The 19,837-nt window shown below is 40.9% G+C and overlaps 1 protein-coding gene across 4 annotated transcripts in view; it reads left to right on the top strand.

Annotated features, from left to right (window-relative positions):
* The window catches only part of LOC140458168 (proline-rich protein 5-like), a 134,048-nt gene that overhangs the window by 38,266 nt on the left and 75,945 nt on the right, over positions 1-19,837 (top strand). The window contains exons 1-3 of one of the 4 annotated variants that reach the window (XM_072552364.1): positions 16,128-16,146; positions 16,512-16,625; positions 18,577-18,657. In XM_072552364.1, coding sequence (XP_072408465.1) covers positions 16,522-16,625; positions 18,577-18,657 — 185 coding nt within the window. In that variant the 5' untranslated portion in view covers positions 16,128-16,146; positions 16,512-16,521. Of the gene's footprint in view, positions 1-16,127; positions 16,147-16,169; positions 16,626-18,576; positions 18,658-19,837 lie in introns of those variants that run through there. The other 3 variants (XM_072552363.1, XM_072552362.1, XM_072552361.1) reach the window with 3 other exon arrangements.

Raw genomic sequence — 19,837 nt, 5'->3', positions numbered from 1 at the left:
GATGAGGATTGGTAGAAACCATACTGCTATTGTTATGAACTTAGTGGAGCCTGCAACTTTGGGTTTTCAGAATCTGACAACCCAGGTATTCACTGCAAAAATTAAGCTACAAGCTTCACAGTTTAAATCAGAAGTATTTAATGCACAAAAGTCAAACTAATAATCACACAATTTTAAATAATCAAAGAGTCATTGAGATGTACAGCATGGAAACAGACCCTTTCGGTCCAACTCTTTATGTCAAAGATTAAAAAATAAAGAACACAGACACTTTTACTGTAAAACAAACTTCTTCGTACAACTTCCCATCTGCATCCATGTTCAGTTAGAACCCCAATAATCTTAAATCAAATGCGTTTCTGAAATTTAAAGATTAACTAACTACTTAATCTTAGTAGAGTTTCAAGATTCATAGAAGGGCTGAGATATCTTCAGGTCTTATGCTTACTTCCAACAAGTTGGTCCCTTCACATCGTCTCCAACCATCCTACAGCTATAGACTCCCAGTTTAATTCAGGCATTGCAAAGGTCTAACGTGCAGCCATCTCTGATCAGAAATTCCCTGGTTCTAATGTTCTTTAATTTTGAGTCCTGTATCCAGAACTCTCTTTCTCTGTTGTGTAAGAAATCCAAATCACTGTTAGGAGTCTTTCAGTTAATAATTAGTTTAATTCTTTAAGCCAACACCCATAATTTCAAATTAATTCAGCTGGAAAGAAATGCTCTCTGATGTGTAGCCAGGTTGTTCTATTCTAAACTCAAATTGTTCAAACATACAGCCACCTCCAAGCAGTTACTTCCCCCTCTAAATTAGTGAACTTCATACTGACCTTTATGGTTCTATTGTTTATCTTCCAGGCAACTTGGTCACATGATGAGTTACTGGAAGACACATGCTTTACAAAGAATTGAGAAACCCAGCTCCTGAAGGGAGCACAATCCCAATATGTAACATCACTTTTTTTTGGCTCAAAACACTACCTTAGTGAAAATGGGCTGCAGGTCTACAGTGCACGGTTGATATTTCGCCATAGTTTTCCAGGAGGAAGTACAACTTCTGAGCAGCATTAATTTTTTTTGTACTACACAGCTGATTCAGTATATGCTCAAACCTTTGAAAGTTTTTTTGCAGGGCTACAAATGAGCAAGATTTTAAAGAGCCTGACTTATACACGGCATGTTAGTTCACTTTGTGGCTGCAGATCTTAGAGGGATCATTGCTTCTAAGAACATTGATGGCTAGCAAAGTCTAATTAAGACTTTCTGGATCAGTGGTACTTGTCGATTGATACAAGCAGTTGTGGAAGGAATAACTTCTAACAAGCCTCTGATCTACCTTTTTCTTCGATTCCTAAAGTTGTTCTCATCTTCCTCTTTCCCTCTTTCATGGGATGAAAGAAATTCCCTTCGGCTTAGTGGTGTCACCAGTGCCAACTGTATTTTGATCAGAATGACCTCATTAGTAAATGTTCTCATTGAAGTTCCAAAGTACTAAAGAAATCAATATGCAGCACTTACAGTCCTGACAGTGGATGCATAAAATGACCTCCTTAATATGACAAATAAAACCGAAAGAATTGTGGATGCTGGAAATCAGAAATGAAAACAGAAATTGCTGGAAAAGCTTGGCAGATCCAAGGACAGGTCAATTTCTGCTTTTGCTGTTTCAATTTCTGTTTTTGTTCCTCAATATGGTGTGTTTCTCAAGGATGCCTTCATGTCAGACCATTATTGTACTGATGGTCATTACTTGGGTGAGAACTAGCTCCTCACCGTTGACCCCAATTAGATGGGCAGATCAAGTAACTTGTTCCCTTAATGTGAACTGTTGTTTTCCTCTTGGACAATAATTTGAATGCAGTCTTTTTGTAGTGCATTTAAGGTAGCAGCTGTTAAGAATTTGGACAAAAGTCCAAAGTAAGTTATGGCTCTGTTACAATAATGGACAAGACCTGACATGGTATTTTGAATTGTTTAAATATAATGTGTCTTAGTATTTTCATTACCCTTAAATGAATAACTCATGAAGTTGTTTGGTAGATTGGACAGATTTATCAACTTCTCGATACTGGATTTCAAGTTTCATTTCATTAATAGAAACGGAAGAAAGTTTTATGTCCTTTTACCCTTTGTCTTGATAACGTGGGATGTTCTGAAGTGATGTCAATGATTTATTTTCATTTCAAAACATGTTTGTTGTGTGAAGTGTGAGTCTCAGGTTTTTCTTTACTTGAGGCAACAAGAATACACACCATGACCAGAGAAATAACACTTGTACAAAGCTGCGATGATGATTTTGAACGTCACGGTCTTGAAACAACACGACGTACAGCTGAATTGTCAAAGATTGTAAATGTTAAATATAAAGTCTGATTTTTCAAGTTAATGTGTCATCCCACGAAGCAGAAAAGGGCCCAATAACCTTTCTCCTATCATCTGAACCGCTGTGAGAGTACATGGGCTTGATTTGTCTGTCAGTTACAAGCTAAATAGATACACAGAAAATCTAAAAGACAAACAAAATGGAAAACAGACTCAAAAAATATCCCTTCCTCTCAAAAACGTTACAGATAGTGACAAGATAAAGTGTGCCCACCATAGTCTGAAACCATTGTTCTGGTTAAAGTTGGCAATGATTAGAAAGAAAATCGCACTTCCATCTTCCAGCAAACATCCTGAAATTGGATAGTGACATGACAAACAACTTTATGTTTATCAGGCACTGCATATCTACCCGAAATATCAGATTACCTCAGATCAGCACTGGTGAATGAATAAACAACAAGAACCAAGTACTGCCTGCCTGTGTAAATATACTGATTGTTATTTGCATAACTGTTACATTTTCTTGTGATGTCATGGGTGTGATTTTCCACTATTTGTTCCCCTGTCTCATCTGAGAAACTGGTGAGAGGGAGCTGATGATCTTGGGGTTTGAGGGGGTGGCACTGGGGCTTGGCGGGGAGGGTGGGAGAGGGGGGAGGAGGTTGCAGGCCAGATGATGGCTGAACTGGCATGCACCTCAGAAACCTCACGAATAACCAAAGTTCATGAGGTAGATTTAAGCTGAAACTGTAAACATGCATGCCGCCTTCCTGAAACAAAGATGACCAATAATTCAAATATAAAAATGTAGGCCCTATGCGATGTTTAGGTTCAAACAGGCATTTCCAACATTTTGCTCATTTATATCAACTCAGTCAATGATCCCTAAATTAAGACCATTTAAAACCGGATCTGGAAAATTTTTCAATCTTCCAACCAACGTGCACGATAGGCCCTGGCCTGATGTACCATCTGCCTCAGCATGGAATCTGAATAATATCTCTTCTTCCCAGTTTTAGCCTGACATCTGCCCGTTGAACATGACTGGCAAGGTGCTCATGGGATCTGGGTGCTCCCATGGTCCAGGTATCATGCCATCACCAATGCATCCTAGATGGAAACTGACTGTTTCTTAGAAGTAGAACAGAGCAGACCTTGTATCATCCAGTGCTCGGTTGGATCTCATGTTGCCTTATTGGCTGAAGTTTGCCAATTACTACCACCGAATGTGACCTTAAAATGTTACACAGTGAGCCACTTATTCTAAGTGTTCTTGAGATGCCTGACAGAAAACATTTGTTTGGAGAAATTAGTTTGATAGTTTATAGGCTGTTTGAGGGGCTTTTCATAACTCTCGATTAAACATGAATAGGAAGGGTTTAGAGTGATATGGGCCAATTGCTGCCAAATGGGACTAGATTAGGTTGAGATAGCTGGTTGGCATGGACGAGTTGGATGGAATGGTCTCATTCTCTGCTGTACATCTCTATGGCTCTATAAGCTCCATACAGCATTTGTCACTGGGGCTGCTGACCCCAACTTCAAGCTGCACTGCACTTAACATATGACTGGGCCCAGAGAGAATATCCAACAGTCTGAGGTGGAGACGCCATGCTGTAGAAAGAAAAAGGTATAGTGGTTATGTGTTCACAGATGTTACGGTGTGGAGCTTAGCTCCTAGAAAACAGCAGGCTATAATGGCAACATGCTGGCATTAAAGCAGGCAACTTGTTATGAACAATGAGCTATAAAAGTTACAGCCTGAAGGGTTTAAATCCTATACCTTATCTGCAATCCTCACAATGTTTGTCTGTATAGAAAAATGTAGGTCAGCTACTTTACTTCCGTAAGACAGTTGCATTTTTACCATTAATGGCTAATTAAAAGAGAGCAGCTCCAATAGGATTTTTTGGATGGTAGACTTTGCAGTCCTGAACCCACAGAGTCAGTGGGAATGTATCCCTGCCAATCAAAGCAATCCCTACACAGTTATTTCATGTTCCACAGAGCATTAATTGGCTGAAGGCTGGATTTCCGTCCCTTATTTGAGCAGAGGCTCCAGCTCAGAGAACTGCCGGTCATTCTGGACTGGTCAGCGGCTTTGTCATTCCAACATCAGTGGCCAAGACATGGACTACAAGCAGTCCTTGAAATTTAAGGCTTGGGAGCAACTAAGTACTTGTGGTGGAGGGAGTGCTAGTGATGGACAGTGGGGTCCACTAACTAGATCCCTACCCTTCTGGCCAGAGACACGTGCAGTATAATCTTCCAGGCATTATCACTCACCCCCGAACTCTTCACACCGGCCTAAAGATTGTGGGGTAGGTGGAAAGCCGGCTTTATTCACAGCCATTGTTACCTCAAGACACACTTACATTTTCATTGGGGAAGTATCAGTTTGAGGTACTTTGCTAGCCTAGCCAACCCTCCATTAAAACACACTAAATAATTTGTTACTTGATAAAGAAAAATGACCTGAATACCTAAAAGTAAAAGATTTTGGAAATCTGAAACACGCTTGGGGAATGCCAGAGAAGCTCAGAGGAATATAATTAATGTTTTTCAGTCCAATATGAGTTGCAAAGAAATGTCATAGTGGAATTGAAGCATTAACTCTGTTTCTTTCCCCAGAGATGCTGCCAGAGTGCCTTAGTTTCTCCACATTTTCTATTTGTATTTCTGCTAGAAACCTGTTCACAAAAGCACACATTTTTTTTTCTGGTGTTGGACTCCTGTGGGCTACTTTCCCCAAAGTTCCACAGTTTTGTAATTTAAATTCTTCATTAATGGTGCTTCCGTGAAAACATGCTTTTTTATCCACATGTTGAATGTGTAATTATTCAGTAACTGGATTGCCACAGAAATGTTCAAATCCAAAATGAATCAGGTTGTTGAGGCAGAGCCTGGACAAAACTTCCTTGTTTACGATGTTGTTGCTCAGCCTGGAGGTAAAGAGACATCCAGATGGGATGTGTGCTGTTTACCACAGGTCTTTCTTCCAGTGAAAAATTGCCTGGAATGGGAAAAAATGATAGCCAATGGGCCAGTGAAAGGGTTAAAATCTAGAAGCACTTACTGCATTAAGTGCATGTTTGGTTGATGAAAATATTCCCCTCTGCATTATTCAAATAACTAATGCTCCAACACCTACCAGAACAATATGTGCAAGTAAGTCATTAACTACATTAATGTTCATAACCTTAACAACTAAAAGCAACAAGAACATACCATGAAAATTAAAGATTGCACTTTAAAGATCCCATTATAGTCGCCTGACCAGAAGGATTGCTTTTTAACAACAAAATAAAGTTATGATGAGCATTAATATATTGCTTTGTCCCCTTATTTCTCTAAACACTTTTACGATTTTTTTTGTTGAAAAGCAAGCATTAATAATTTTAATTGGGGAGGAATGGAGAATAACTCAGCCCAATTTTAACCAGTGAATTAATATTAATAAGCATGCAGCAATAAGCCTAGTGAAGACTGATCATTGACTGTGCACGTACCAACTCACACTATCACCATGAACACATTCTGGATTAGTGGTGCTGGAAGAGCACAGCAGTTCAGGCAGCATCCAAGGAGCTTCGAAATCGACGTTTCGGGCAAAAGACCTTCATCAGGAATAAAGGCAGTGAGCCTGAAGCGTGGAGAGATAAGCTAAAGGAGGGTGGGGGTGGGGAGAAAGTAGCATAGAGTACAATGGGTGAGTGGTGGAGGGGATGAAGGTGATAGGTCAGGGAGGAGAGGGTGGAGTGGATAGGTGGAAAAGGAGATAGGCCAGTAGGACAAGTCCGGACAAGTCATGGGGACAGTTACTGAGCTGGAAGTTTAGAACTAGGGTGAGGTGGGGGAAGGGGAAATGAGGAAACTGTTGAAGTCCACATTGATGCCCTGGGGTTGAAGTGTTCCGAGGCGGAAGATGAGGCGTTCTTCCACCAGGCGTCTGGTGGTGAGGGAGCGGCAGTGAAGGAGGCCCAGGACCTCCATGTCCTCTGCAGAGTGGAAGGGGGAGTTGAAATGTTGGACCACGGGGCGGTGTGGTTGATTGGTGCGGGTGTCCCGGAGATGTTCCCTAAAGCGCTCTGCTAGGAGGCGCCCAGACTCCCCAATGTAGAGGAGACCACATCGGGAGCAACGGATACAATAAATGATATTAGTGGATGTGCAAGTAAAACTTTGATGGATGTGGAAGGCTCCTTTAGGGCCTTGGATAGAGGTGAGGGAGGAGGTGTGGGCGCAGGTTTTACAGTTCCTGCGGTGGCAGGGGAAAGTGCCAGGATGGGAGGGTGGGTTGTAGGGGGGCGTGGACCTGACCAGGTAGTCATGGAGGGAACGGTCTTTGCGGAAGGCGGAAAGGGGTGGGGAGGAAAATATATTCCTGGTGGTGGGGTCTGTTTGGAGGTGGCGGAAATGTTGGCGGATGATTTGGTTTATGCGAAGGTTGGTAAGGTGGAAGGTGAGCACCAAGGGTGTTGTTATGGTTGGAGGGGTGGGGTCTGAGGGCGGAGGTGCGGGATGTAGATCTGAGGGCGGAGGTGTGGGATGTAGATCTGAGGGCGGAGGTGACCTTCCAGCTCAGCACTGTCCCCATGACTTGTCCAGACTTGTCCTACCTGCCTATCTCCTTTTCCACCTATCCACTCCACCCTCTCTTCCCTGACCTATCACCTTCATCCCCTCCCCCACTCACCCATTGTACTCTATGCTACTTTCTCCCCACCCCCACCCTCCTCTAGCTTATCTCTCCAAGCTTCAGGCTCACTGCCTTTATTCCTGATGAAGGGCTTTTGCCCGAAACGTCGATTTCGAAGCTCCTTGGATGCTGCCTGAACTGCTGTGCTCTTCCAGCACCACTAATCCAGAATCTGGTTTCCAGCATCTGCAATCATTGTTTTTAACCACCATGAACACATGGCATTTCAAATTTAAAAAGCTTAAAATTTGACTATTAATAAGATCTTTTTTAAAAATTATGATGTTCCCCCTCAAACTTTTTAACAGGAGCATTGACAAAACAAAATTATATTACTATACTGTCACTGTAATTACATCTGAACATCAGAAAGGCCTTATCTCCTTTAACTGAATTTAGTCATTGTTCAATAGAAATCAACAACTAGCCACAGCTGAGGCTGTGATTACACTGTTGAAGCTAACTTTAGCAACAAATGTCTTACACACAGTACAAATAAATGTACTTGCAAATAAACAGTTATCACCTTTTCATGGTGCAAATTATTATTGCTTCCTCTTTCCCAAAGCAGAGTTCTAGCCTGAATATAACAGACACAGCCCACCTTAGTGCAGCCATCAGACTGTTATCGAGTAGTTGCAACTGGTACTTTGACTTTATCAGAATGATTGCAGAGGATGGCACACATAGAATCTGCCCTCACATTCCTTCCAGAATGTGGTTGGGTGTGGCTTACGCATGCTCCTTATTGATTGGGTTTCCTTGTTTTGCCCTGACCATGAACTCACACAGTGCTGATGGTGTTTTCACATTGTATGTGGCAAGTTGAGCATTACAAAATCCATTGGAGCAAGTTTGATCTCACAAATAACTCATGGATATTTGCTCAAATTCAATGCTATTAGAACAGTTGGTGACCAATGCCTCTTTGATTATTTTGCAAGGGATATTGAGAGTTGTGAACTCTCCAGCTTCTTGATATATATTTTTATAAAAAAATACTTTTTTATAAAGTCTTATACTCTTTATAAACTCTTAAAAAGATTATACGTTAAATTTTTAATATTCACATTTTATGAAATGAGTGTTCTTCCTTACGATGTGAGAGGATCATGTTTCAGGCAAGCAATTACAGTCAAAAAGGCATCTTGCTTCACCTCAGAATACAGTATATCATAATGTGTATTTAAATTGATGGTTTAGTAGCTAATAACAACTCACTTATTGTTTCTTTACTGGTGTCCAGTGTTTGCCAAAGGTTTGGAATGTAAACAAAAATGTGTCTTCCTTTGCAGAGATTAGAACTTCCCTAACAGTATCTACAGAGTATACCATCTTGGTAAACATGCCTCTCAGAACCAATATCAAAAGGAGATTAATTACTTATCTAATTCCTGTTTGTTTGGATCCATCTACGTGCATACTGTCAGTTGTATTTTTCGACATAACACTCATTGTAACTAACTGACCACAAAGTGCCTAGAGATGTCTCTGTCAAGGACGTTTGTGGTGATACATAAATATGCACTTCAGAAATTCAGAGAGTCATACAGCATGGAAACAGACCTTTCGGTCCAACCAGTCCAAGTTGACCATAATCCCAAACTAATCTAGTCCCACCTGCCTATGCTTGGTCCATATCCCTCCAAACATTCCTTATACATGGACTTATCGAAATGTCTTTTAAATGTTGTAACTGTATCTGCATCCACCACTTCCTCTGAACGTTTATTCCACACATAAACCACTCTGTGCAGAAATATTGCCCCTAATGTCTTTTTAAAATCTTTCAACTCTCACCTTAAAAACATACCCCCTAGTTTTGAAATCCCCCATCCTCGGGAAAAGACACTTGCTATTCACTTTATCTATACCCTTCGTGATTTTATAAACCTCTATAGGGTCACTTCTCAACTTCCTACCCTCCAGTGAATAAAGTCCCAGCCTCTCCTTATATCTCAAAATCTCCTTCCTGGTAACATCCTGGTAAATCTTTTCTGAATCTTCTCCAGCTTAATCATATCCTTCCTATAATATGGAGACCAGAACTGGACACAGTACTTCAGAAGAGGCCTCACCAATGTCCTGTGCAACCTCAACATAATGTCCCAGCTGCTATATAGGTAGTTCTTCTATAATGTGATGGTTGTGTTCTTGTGCAAGCCCGCATTACAGAAAAATCGCACCTTAGAAACACATGGCCTCAATTCGCCAATCGCATTACAGCAACTTTACATTAACAAAACACACGTTATAGCAGAATGACCTGTACTCAAAGGTTTGAGCGATGAAGGCAAGCATGCTAAATGCCTTCTTAACCAGCCTATTTATATGTGATGCAAACTTCAAAGAATCATGTACCTGAATCCCTAGGCGTCTATGTTCTACAACACTACCCAAGGCCCTACTTTTAATTGTATAAGTCTTGCTTTTGTTTGTTTTACCAAAATGCAATAGCTCACACTTATCAAATTAAATTCCATCTGCTGCTCTTCAGCCCACTGACTCAATTGATCAAGATCTCTTTGTAATCTTAGCTAACCTTCTTCACTTTTCACTATACCACCAATCCTGGTAACATAAAACATAGAAAAGTACAGCACAGAACAGGCCCTTTGGCCCACGATTTTGTGCCGAGGTTTAATCCTAACGTAAAATATAATAACTTAACCTATGCACCCCTCAACTCACTGCCATCCATGTGCATGTCCAGCAGTCACTTAAATGTCCCCAGTGACTCTGCTTCCACCACCACAGCAAAGCATTCCATGCATTCACAACTCTCTGCATAAAGAACCTACCTCTACCATCTGCAAACATACTAACCAAACCTTCTATATTCTCATCTAAATCATTTATATAAATGACAAACAAAAGTGAACCTGCACCAATCCCTATGGAACACCGCTGGTGATAGGCCTCCAGTCCAACAAACAACCCTCCATCATCACTCTCTGTCTCCTGACATTAAGCCAATTATGTATCGAATTGGCAAGCTCACTCTGAATCCCATGTGATCTAACTTTACTAATAGTTAAAGGAACCTTGTCAAAGGCTTTACTAACGTATTTACACAGTCTTTACTTCAGAACATGTAACAAGTAAAAGGTCTTTTTTGAATTTTACCTGGAATTAATTTCTAAAGCATGAGGGAAAATTCCAATATCCCAACTAATTCGGAAAGCCCCAACTATTTCTAAATATAAACCATAAATGTCTGACAATGTCTGCTTCAAAAACAATATTGTTCGAATTGAAAACTGTTGCAACTGAAAGATTTGCAATGTAAGGTTAAAATCTAAGTAAGCAACAGATTTCACTGGTCAGTATCCATATGGAGAAAAAGTAAGAATTCACTAATATATTGTATGAGCAAATTCAATTCTCACAGTAAATTTTTAATGGAAGACATATTTGAATGAACTTCACTTAAGTTAACATAATTTGAATTAAATGATATCAAATTAAGAGTACACTGTATCTACTTCCTCATATAGCTATGTTTTTAACAGTTTGATCACGGAATCCCTAAATACCATGGATAATGGACATTTTAACGCCCTCAGGGAAGTTAGTGAATCAGGTTTTTTGTTGAAACTTAAAGTCCAAGCTGCCGTGGTGGAATTTGAACACATGTCTCCATATCATTAGCTCAAGTCTCTGGATTACTAGTACAGTAATGGAAGCACTCTGCTTGATGTAGCTGACGTAAACAACATTCCATTTGTAAATAGGTTCCAAAACAATGGTAACTTCCTGGTCAAGGTGTCAAAGGCCGTTGATATCATCTAATAATAACTGCATGTTCTAACAACTAAACTTTTAAGAAGAGATGGTCAGATTTCATAGTAAGTGGCTGCATCACCTAAAACTGTCTTTAAATACTATTAAATCATTTAAAGAATAAGTAATCCAAATTACACAGCATCCCCCATGACTGCGCAGAACTGTGCAGCACTGAGGATGTGTACTCACTGCTGTAATAAAGAAGATAAAGCAGCCAATTCATGCACAGCAAACTCTCATGGCCTGCATTGAGATAATGAGTAGATGATCTATCTTGATGAAGTTGGTCGGTGGATAAATATCGACCTGAACACTGGGAATATCTTTGAACATCACATGGTGCTTTTCAGAGGAGGCTTTTCTTGAAGGTCATGACAGAGACCCTGGCAAAGTCCCCACTGAATTCAAAGTCACAATTATATGAATTTTGAGAAACCTTTCATTAAAACTTCTCACAAGGGGCTTGTTAGAAAAATGTATGCATCCAGGAAGATCAAACAGCATGAACCTAAAGTAGATTGATGAATAGAAACTAAACAGCTAGAGTAAAAGGTTGATAGTTAGATTGAAGAATTGTAGCGATGTAATGTGGTGCTGAATTCATGTTTAATCTGGATACAGAAAGACAGTTTACACCTGAGTACAGAGAACTCAATCTTGAAATAGAGCCATAGAGTCATAGAGCTGTACAGCACGGAAAGAGAACCTTTGATCGAACTTGTCCATGTCGACTAGGTATCCTAAATAAATCTAGTTCCACTTGCCAGCACTCAGCCCATATCCCTCTAAACATTTCCTGTTCATATACCATTCAGCTGCCATTTCAATGTTGTAATTGTACCAGCTCTATGACTTCCTCTGGCAGCTCATTCAATACCCATTCCTTGGGTCCCTTTTAAATCTTTACCCTCTCACCTTAAACCAATGCCTCCGAGTTTTGGACTCCCCCACCCCAGGAAAAAGACCTTGTCTATTCACCCTATTCATGCCCCTCATGAATTCATAAACCTCTATAAGGTTCACCCCTCATTCTCCAATGCTTTAGGGAAACAGCCCCAGCCTTTTCAACCTCTCCCTTCAGCTCAAATCCTCCAACCCTGGCAACATCCTTGTAAATCTTTTCTGAACCCTTTCAGGTTTCACAACGTCCTTCCGATAGGAAGGAGACCAGAATAGCATACAATATTTCAAAAATGGCCTTACCAATGTCCTGTACAGCTGCAACATGACCTCCCAATTCCTGTACTCAATACTCTGACCAATAAAGGAAAGCATACCAAATGCCTTCTTCACTATCCTATCTACCTGCGACTCCACTTTCAGGGAGCTATGAACCTGCACTCCAAGGTCTCTTTGTTCAGCAACACTCCCTAGGACCTTACCATTAAGTGTATAAGTCCTGCTAAGATTTGTTTTCCCAAAATGCAGCACCTTGCATTTATCTAAATTTAACTCCATCTGCCACTTCTCAGCCCATTGGCCCATCTGATCAAGATCTTGTTGTAATCTGAGGTAACCTTCTTCGCTGTCCATCACATCTCCAATTTTGGTATCAGCTGCAAACTTACTAACTATACATTCTATATTCACATCCAAATCATTTATATAGATGATGAAAAGCAGTGGACCCAGCACCGATCCTTGTGGCACACTGCTGGTCACAGGCCTCCAGTCTGAAAAACAACTCTCTGCCTCCAGTCTAAAAAGTAACCCTCCGCCACTACCCTCTGTCTTCTACCCTCGAGCCAGTTCTATATTGAAGTGGCTAGTTCTCCCTGTATTCCATGAGATCTAACTTTGCTAACTAGTCCACCATGAGGAATCTTGTTGAATGCCTTACTGAAGTCCATGTAGATCATATCCACCACTCTGCCCTCATCAATCCTCTTTGTTACTTCTACAAAAAACTCAACCAAGGTCGTGAGACATGATTTCCTACACACAAAGCCATGTTGACCATCCCTAATCAGCCCTTGCATTTCCAAATACATGTAAATCTTGTCCCTCAGGATTCCCACCAACAACTTTCCCACCACTGATGTCAGGCTCACCAGTCTATAGCTCCCTGGCTTTTCCTTACCACCTTTCCTAAATGGTGGCACTACCTTAGCTAACCTCCAGTCTTCCGGCACCTCACCTGTGACTATTGATGATACAAATATCTCAGTAAGAGGACCAGCAATCAATTCCCACAGAGTTCTAGGGTACACCTGATTAGGTCCTGGGGATTTATCATCTCCCTCCTGACTATATACCCACAGTGCTGTCACCTGTGCTGGGTCAGTCCTGCCAGTGGGACAGGGATGGTGATGGTGCTGTCTGGGACATTGTAAGGTATGATTCTGTGAATATGACTATGTCAGGCTGTTGCTTGACTAGTCTGTGAGGCAGCTCTCCCAATTTTGGCACTAGCCCCCAGATGTTAGTTGGGAGATTCTTGCAGGGTTGACAGGACTGTTTCTGCTGTTGTCTTTTCTGGTGCCAAGGTCGTTGCCAGATGGTCCGTCCAGTTTCATTTCTTTCTTGAGACTTTGAGCTGATTGATACAACTGAGTGATTTGCTTGGCCATTTCAAAGGGCAGTTGAGAGTCAACCACATTCTTGTGGGTCTGAAATCCTGTGTGAGGATGGCAGATTTCCTTCCCTGAAGAACCATTAGTGAGTCAAATGGGTTTTTCCCACAATCGACAATGGTTTCATCAATAGAATGACACTATAGCAAAATATAGTGTGAATATATGATTGAAAACAGAATTGAGGATTATAAGGATATGTTCAGAGATTTAGTTAATGTGAAATTGTTGTATTAAGAATGGTGACTGATCAATTTTGAATAAAGTAAAGACTTGCACTATTTTTACATCATTCATGACCTTAGGTTGTCTGAAAGGGCTTTATAGTCAATGAAACACTTAATATGTAGTCACTGTTGTAATGTAGGAGAAGTGGCAGTCAATTAGCAATTAACCAACAGCAAATTCCCACAAATGGCTATGTGATGATGGCCAGATAATCTGTTTTTGGTAACGTTGATTGAGGGATAACTAGCAGTCGGGACACGGAAGATTTTCCACGTTTCTTCTCAAAACCCGGCCTTGGAAACAATTATGTCCATGTGAGAGAGCAGACGGCACCTTGTCTTCAGCAAGCAATAGCATTTCAGGCAATGTAGCAGTCTCTCAGTACTTAGAACATTGTTACTATGTTCAAACATCTGAACTCATTCTTGAACCCTTGTCTAATTGGCTCTGAGATGTGGGTACGGCTACTAAATTAGCATCTGGAAGTTAGACGTATTGGAATTTTGGTCATTTACTTTGAAAAGGTAAAGGGCTGTATAGAAACACAGAAAATAGACGTGATTTGAAGATGCCGGTGTTGGACTGGGGTGTACAAAGTTACAAATCACACAACAGCAGGTTAAAGTCCAACAGATTTAATTGGAAGCACTAGCTTTCGGAGCACTGCTCCTTCATCAGTGTCTTACAACTGTGTACTCCACAACTACCTGATGAAGGAGCAGCACTCCGAAAGCTAGTGCTTCCAATTAAACCTGTTGGACTATAACCTGGTGTTGTGTGATTTGTAGAATAGAAAATAGAGGTAACAATAGGCCATCAGATCTTTGAATGTGCTCTACCATTAAATATGATCCTGGCTTATCATCCAACGTAGTAATCCATTCCTGTTTTGCCCGTCTCGCCTCTGATCCCATTAGCCTTAAGAACTATATCTAACTCCTTCTTGAAAACATTCAATGTTTTGGCCTCACCAGTGTTCTATGACAGAGTTTCACAGGCTCATCATCCTCTAGGTTGAAGAAATTTTTCCTCAACTCAGTCCCAAATGGCCTACCCTGTATTGTTACACTGTATGATAGCTTTCCTCAAGATAATTTGGGGGGATTATTATTATTATTCCACACAGTCTACAAAATAAACAAGCTGGGTGACCTTTCTTATTTCATCCTTTGTTACACTTTGAACCATAGACTCCCTCCAGTGCAGAAAGACTCTATTTGGCCCAGTGAGTCTGCAGTGAACCTCCAAAGAGCATCCCATGCAGACCCATCCCTGAAACCCTGCATTTGCCATGGCTAACCCACCTAGCGTGCACAGAATGGGGCAATTTAGCATGGGCCAATCCACCAAATCTGCACATCTTTGAACTGTGGAAGGAAACGCATGCAGATACTGGAACAATGTGCAGACTCCACACAGACAGTCGCTCGAGGCTGGAATCAAACTTGGGTCCCCGGTGCTGTCAGGCAGCAGTGCTAACCACTGAACCCACTCAAAAAGCTTTTTATAGCATTGAAAATAAGGCAATGTTTTTCCCCCTAAGCAGGTCACTCCCAGAATAGCTTTTGAAGTCTAATCACAAAACTGTCCTACACAGGAGGCCACTTCGGCTGGATTAACCAGTCTTTGTAGTAATGTTGGTCCACGTGACAATTGAATTGGACAGAAAGATCCAACAGCAATTACATAGATCACTGTTTTACTGGTTTCGACTAAGAGAAATTTCTGGCGGGACATTTGATAGTAACATCGGGTCTTTCTCGCTCACTCTAAGTAGAGAGAATGTAACAATTGGCGCATAACATCAGCTTTGGGTCCCTGCTTGATATCATTGCATCCCCAACAGTGACAGTGCAGCATTTTGTCAATTCTGCGCGGAAATGTCAACCCAGTTCGTGTATTCGAGTGTCTGGAGTGAGGAAATGAAACGGCAATCTCCTGTTTCAGAACTGAGAGTGCTAACCACTGAACCGAGGCTGAATGGGAAGTGACTTTAATTCAATTTGAATCCCGTGCCTAAATCTGAATCATTGTTTCCACTGGAAGCGTTTACTGTGTGAGGTTGAAATGCACCAAGTGTGTTTCTTCTTTAACTTAAAATTAATACTTAAACGGTGACGGGTCAGTGGAAACTTTTTTTAAAAAAAAATGCATTTATAGCAATCAGTTCAAACGCTGTGATCAATCTGTTCCAAAGCAGGAAGTGAGCTAATGATCAAACTGTTCTGTACAAGGTGCAAAGTGTCCTCATAAAATAAATCTCTTTTAGCTCTTCTGTCTCGAATGGAAAGTGCGACAGGAACATTCACACACAGTTGCATTTCACACTTCCCTACTGTCGAAACTGTTCGCATTTCTTCTGGTTGTAAATGACTTTTTTTGGGAAGAAAACAATAAACTTGTTGCCAATGTACTGAGAACTCTCTTCCCACCTTCTCCCCAGTTCCTCCCCCCTCAAGCAATCCCTTCGGAAAAAGCGGTAAGGGTGGAGTCACGGCGTCAGATCCGCTGGCCAGTTGCTGTCTGTGTGTGTGTGTGAGTGAGAGAAAGCTGTGCTATATTAATGTGGAATAGCTTCCTCCTGAACTTGCCCTGGGTTACTGCTTAGAGTCTGTGGAATGTGGTCACCACTGAGTTTGATCTGTGTGGTTCTTTTTTTAAAAAGAAAAGTAACCCCTTGAAACATTCACCGTTACGTATGAGACGGTTTCTGTTTGAAAGCTAGCTCCACAGAGTTCTTTATTTTTGTTATATTTTTATCGCCCACTGTGCGGTTGACTCCTGAGGCCATTCACTTACCCAAGCAGCGTCCTCTCCTTACCCATCACCTTTTTTTTGTTTGTTTTTCACTTTGCCGTTCGGGGTTAAGTCTGTGTACTAACCATGAGGAATTTCCGCAGACCGAAGTTCATGAGTTCACCCAGCCTCAGCGACCTGGCCAAGAGCGAACAAGCAGCTTTAGACGAGCGGGGGACCCAGCAGCGACGCGCCGGCTCCAACGCTACCTGGAACAGGTAAAGGCTGCAAGTGGCATCGTCCCCCCCCCCCCCCCCTTGCACAGCTTCACTGTCAGTGTTTCCAAGTGCACTCGCTCGCTTCTAATTTCAAACCTAACCTCTACATTGCATGCTAATATACATGGATCAGAATTCTCCATTCCAATCAATGTGTAGTCTCCTGTCGGGGCGCCTGTTTTAATATTAAGACGCGAAGGCGTCAGCATCTTTGGAGAGAGAAACAGTTAATGTTTTGAATGCGTTCTGATTCTTCACTGAAGAATGGTCAACTCAAAAGGGCAGACTGGTTCTCAGCACAGAAGATGGGTGTTCCAACATCCACCCATTTCGAGTTGTCCCACCCTGTCAAGAAACTGCCCAGGGGTCCACGCATGGTCAGGTGAATTGGCCATGCTAAATTGCCCGTAGTGTTAGGTAAGGGGTAGATGTAGGGGTATGGGTGGGTTGTGCTTCGGCGGGGCGGTGTGGACTTGTTGGGCCGAAAGGCCTGTTTCCACACTGTAAGTAATCTAAACTGTATATACTTGCTCGACTTGCACCCACTGATGTCAATATTGGGTTGGGTTTTGCCAGGTTGCCTTGCCAATGGGACTAAGCCAATCGGCTAGCAGCATAGTGCCACTGCTGTCAGTGGCCTCCTGCTGAAGCTAGAGACAGGAGAGGCAGTCTCCGTGTCGGAGCACTCTGGGAAAAAGTTCAGGGAAACTTCATTTAGCCTGGGCATTAGAACCAGTCTGCTGGGAGACCCTCATATGGAGTCATCAGAAAGAAAAATTCATTTCACCCTGAGAGAAATCCTTCATTCTCAACCCACAATGAGGAAACCTTAAAAGGTGAGGTGTCAGCTACACTGTTTATATACAGGGCAACATCTGTAACAAAGTGATTGAATATTTACTATAACATGCATATCATAACATGTGATGTTATAACTCAAGAGTTTTAAGTCCAAAAATAGCATCCAATTTGAAAATCAACAAAAACAATTTGTACAAACAGTCTATAAAGCTGTAATTATGGACAGTGTACAACACTGGCATCATCTACAGCTATAACATTAAAGACAAGGATCCTTTTAAAATATGGGACTAATAGGCTCAGGCGTCCTCAGTTGGGTACTTAGTTTTTATGTCAAATTGTGGTGCTGGAAAAGCACAACAGGCCAGGCAGTATTCGAGGAGCAGGCTTTTCTGATGAAGAGCTTATGCCCAAAATGTCGATCCTCCTGCTACTCGAATGCTGCCTAACAGGCTGTGCTTTTCCAGTGCCACACTTTTCGACTGAACCTCTCCAACAGTTGCAGTCCTCACTTTCCACTTAGGTTCTCTGTAGAATAATGGTATGAAACTCAGACATCTGCTTAGGGAAGGCAGGTCTTTATTATTAGTCTTATAGTAAGATCTTTTTAAATAAGTGAGTGTTTATAACTACTAATGTTAAGAAGTTGCACAGTTGAGAAGATAATTTAATGCTAGGCTTTACTGTTAATTGATGTTTCTAGAAGTATATTCAGAAGCTTTTTCCAAAGTGATGGGTCTGCCTTTATTGTATGTCCTGATTGGTTTACAATAATACTTGTAAACTTCTTAAATTTATTAATGGAAGCCACCAGATGTTTTATTAATAGAATAAACTAACTGCACTTTAGCCCACAACTGGCAGCTGCTTTGCCACTTCTGAGCGCCACTCCAAAGTTAATTTAATTTGTTTGGAGACAAGAGGACAAATAATTTATAAGATGTGCCTGGGTTGAAACTTAATATTTAGGAAAATGTGCTGCTAACTTGAAATGCAAGCATCTGACTGATCACTGGTTACTGCATTGTGTCAAAGGCAGTAGCAGAGTAAAAAGGATGACTATATTAAATTGTTCTGGTTAATTGGTCTATATTAACTGGACAGTATTATTTATTTGGTCTAAACAAATGCTGAATCTTTTGTTTTCCAGCATACAGAATGCTGTAATCGCTGTCTTCCAGCGGAAGGGTTTACCTGATAATGAGCTCTATAGTCTTAATGAAGGAGTTAGGTGAGTAAGTAAAGAACTTCTGTATTTGAGATTAACCTTTCTTGGCTGAAATGCTGGTCAGTCCAACTGAGCTTCCGTGATGTAAAAAAGCAGACTGAAAATAAGCATTTCTTATAAATAAGTTGATCCACTGATAAGTCAGTTGCTTGGAAAATTCTGTTTTGGTGGGGAAGCTAATTATTTGTTGCTGAAAAGTAATGCTTTCTGTAATTCAATATAATCTCCAGCAATGGCATGTGAAAAGATAGTAAGTTTACCTGGGACAAAGTAATAGTGCTTTAATTGACCATTCCCCTTCCAGTAACAATTATTTTCATGACTCTCTATACCATGTAACTGATTCACTTGTTTATCAGGAAGCAAGCAGTTTCATGGGATCAATGCTGTTTGGTACCTTACTTTGAAATCTAGGCAAGGAGATCCCTTTCGTGACACCTTTGTACATTAAGCTGTTTTAATTCTCTAATATTACCTGAGTATTCCCTGAAGGCAGCTGCACTCCTTCAGTAATCCATCTAAAGTCACACTTAAAGTAAAATCAAGCTCAGATAACATGTATTGTGTGGACCGTTTGACAGCAACTTGTCACAGTTGAATCAGAATCTTTCTTCTGTTGATGGCTGTCAATTGCTGCTGTATTTCCAGTACAGATTGTAAAATAGCAATCAGAAGAGGAACAATAAATACTTATAACACTAACTTCAGTTCACTCTCATAACCTGACTAGGATCAGTGAAATCCTTATTAACCATTAGTTGAAGCTGCATATTCTTGCCTGTATGATTCACAACCACACCTCATTGTCCTTTAGTTCAAAGAAAAGTGAAGCTTACAAACTATGAATAATACATTAGTTTGCTTTACTACCTGTATTTTTAAGCATTAAACTTTAAATAGTAATGATGACAACACTGGTCAACTGTTATGAGATGTTTAAAGTCAGATAACTTAAGTCCTGCCTAATCGATTCAATGAGGTTGCACTCTGTTGAACTTTACAATCTTGTCAAGCCTGCACTCTAGATTGGATCATTAACAGCTATAATTATTTGGAAATAAACATCAGTTTTAATATCTGCAATACTGATCTCCTTTGAATTTTTCGCCCAGTGATTGATACTAGAGCTGAAATATTTAGAAAGCAGACAAAAGATTGTTGATGGTAAATACAAACCATGGAG

This window comes from Chiloscyllium punctatum, chromosome 32 (assembly GCF_047496795.1).
Source record: "Chiloscyllium punctatum isolate Juve2018m chromosome 32, sChiPun1.3, whole genome shotgun sequence".
NCBI classification, from domain to species: domain Eukaryota; kingdom Metazoa; phylum Chordata; class Chondrichthyes; order Orectolobiformes; family Hemiscylliidae; genus Chiloscyllium; species Chiloscyllium punctatum.
Note: the sequence above shows the minus strand (reverse complement) of the source record. Positions and strands in the feature narration are given on the sequence as shown.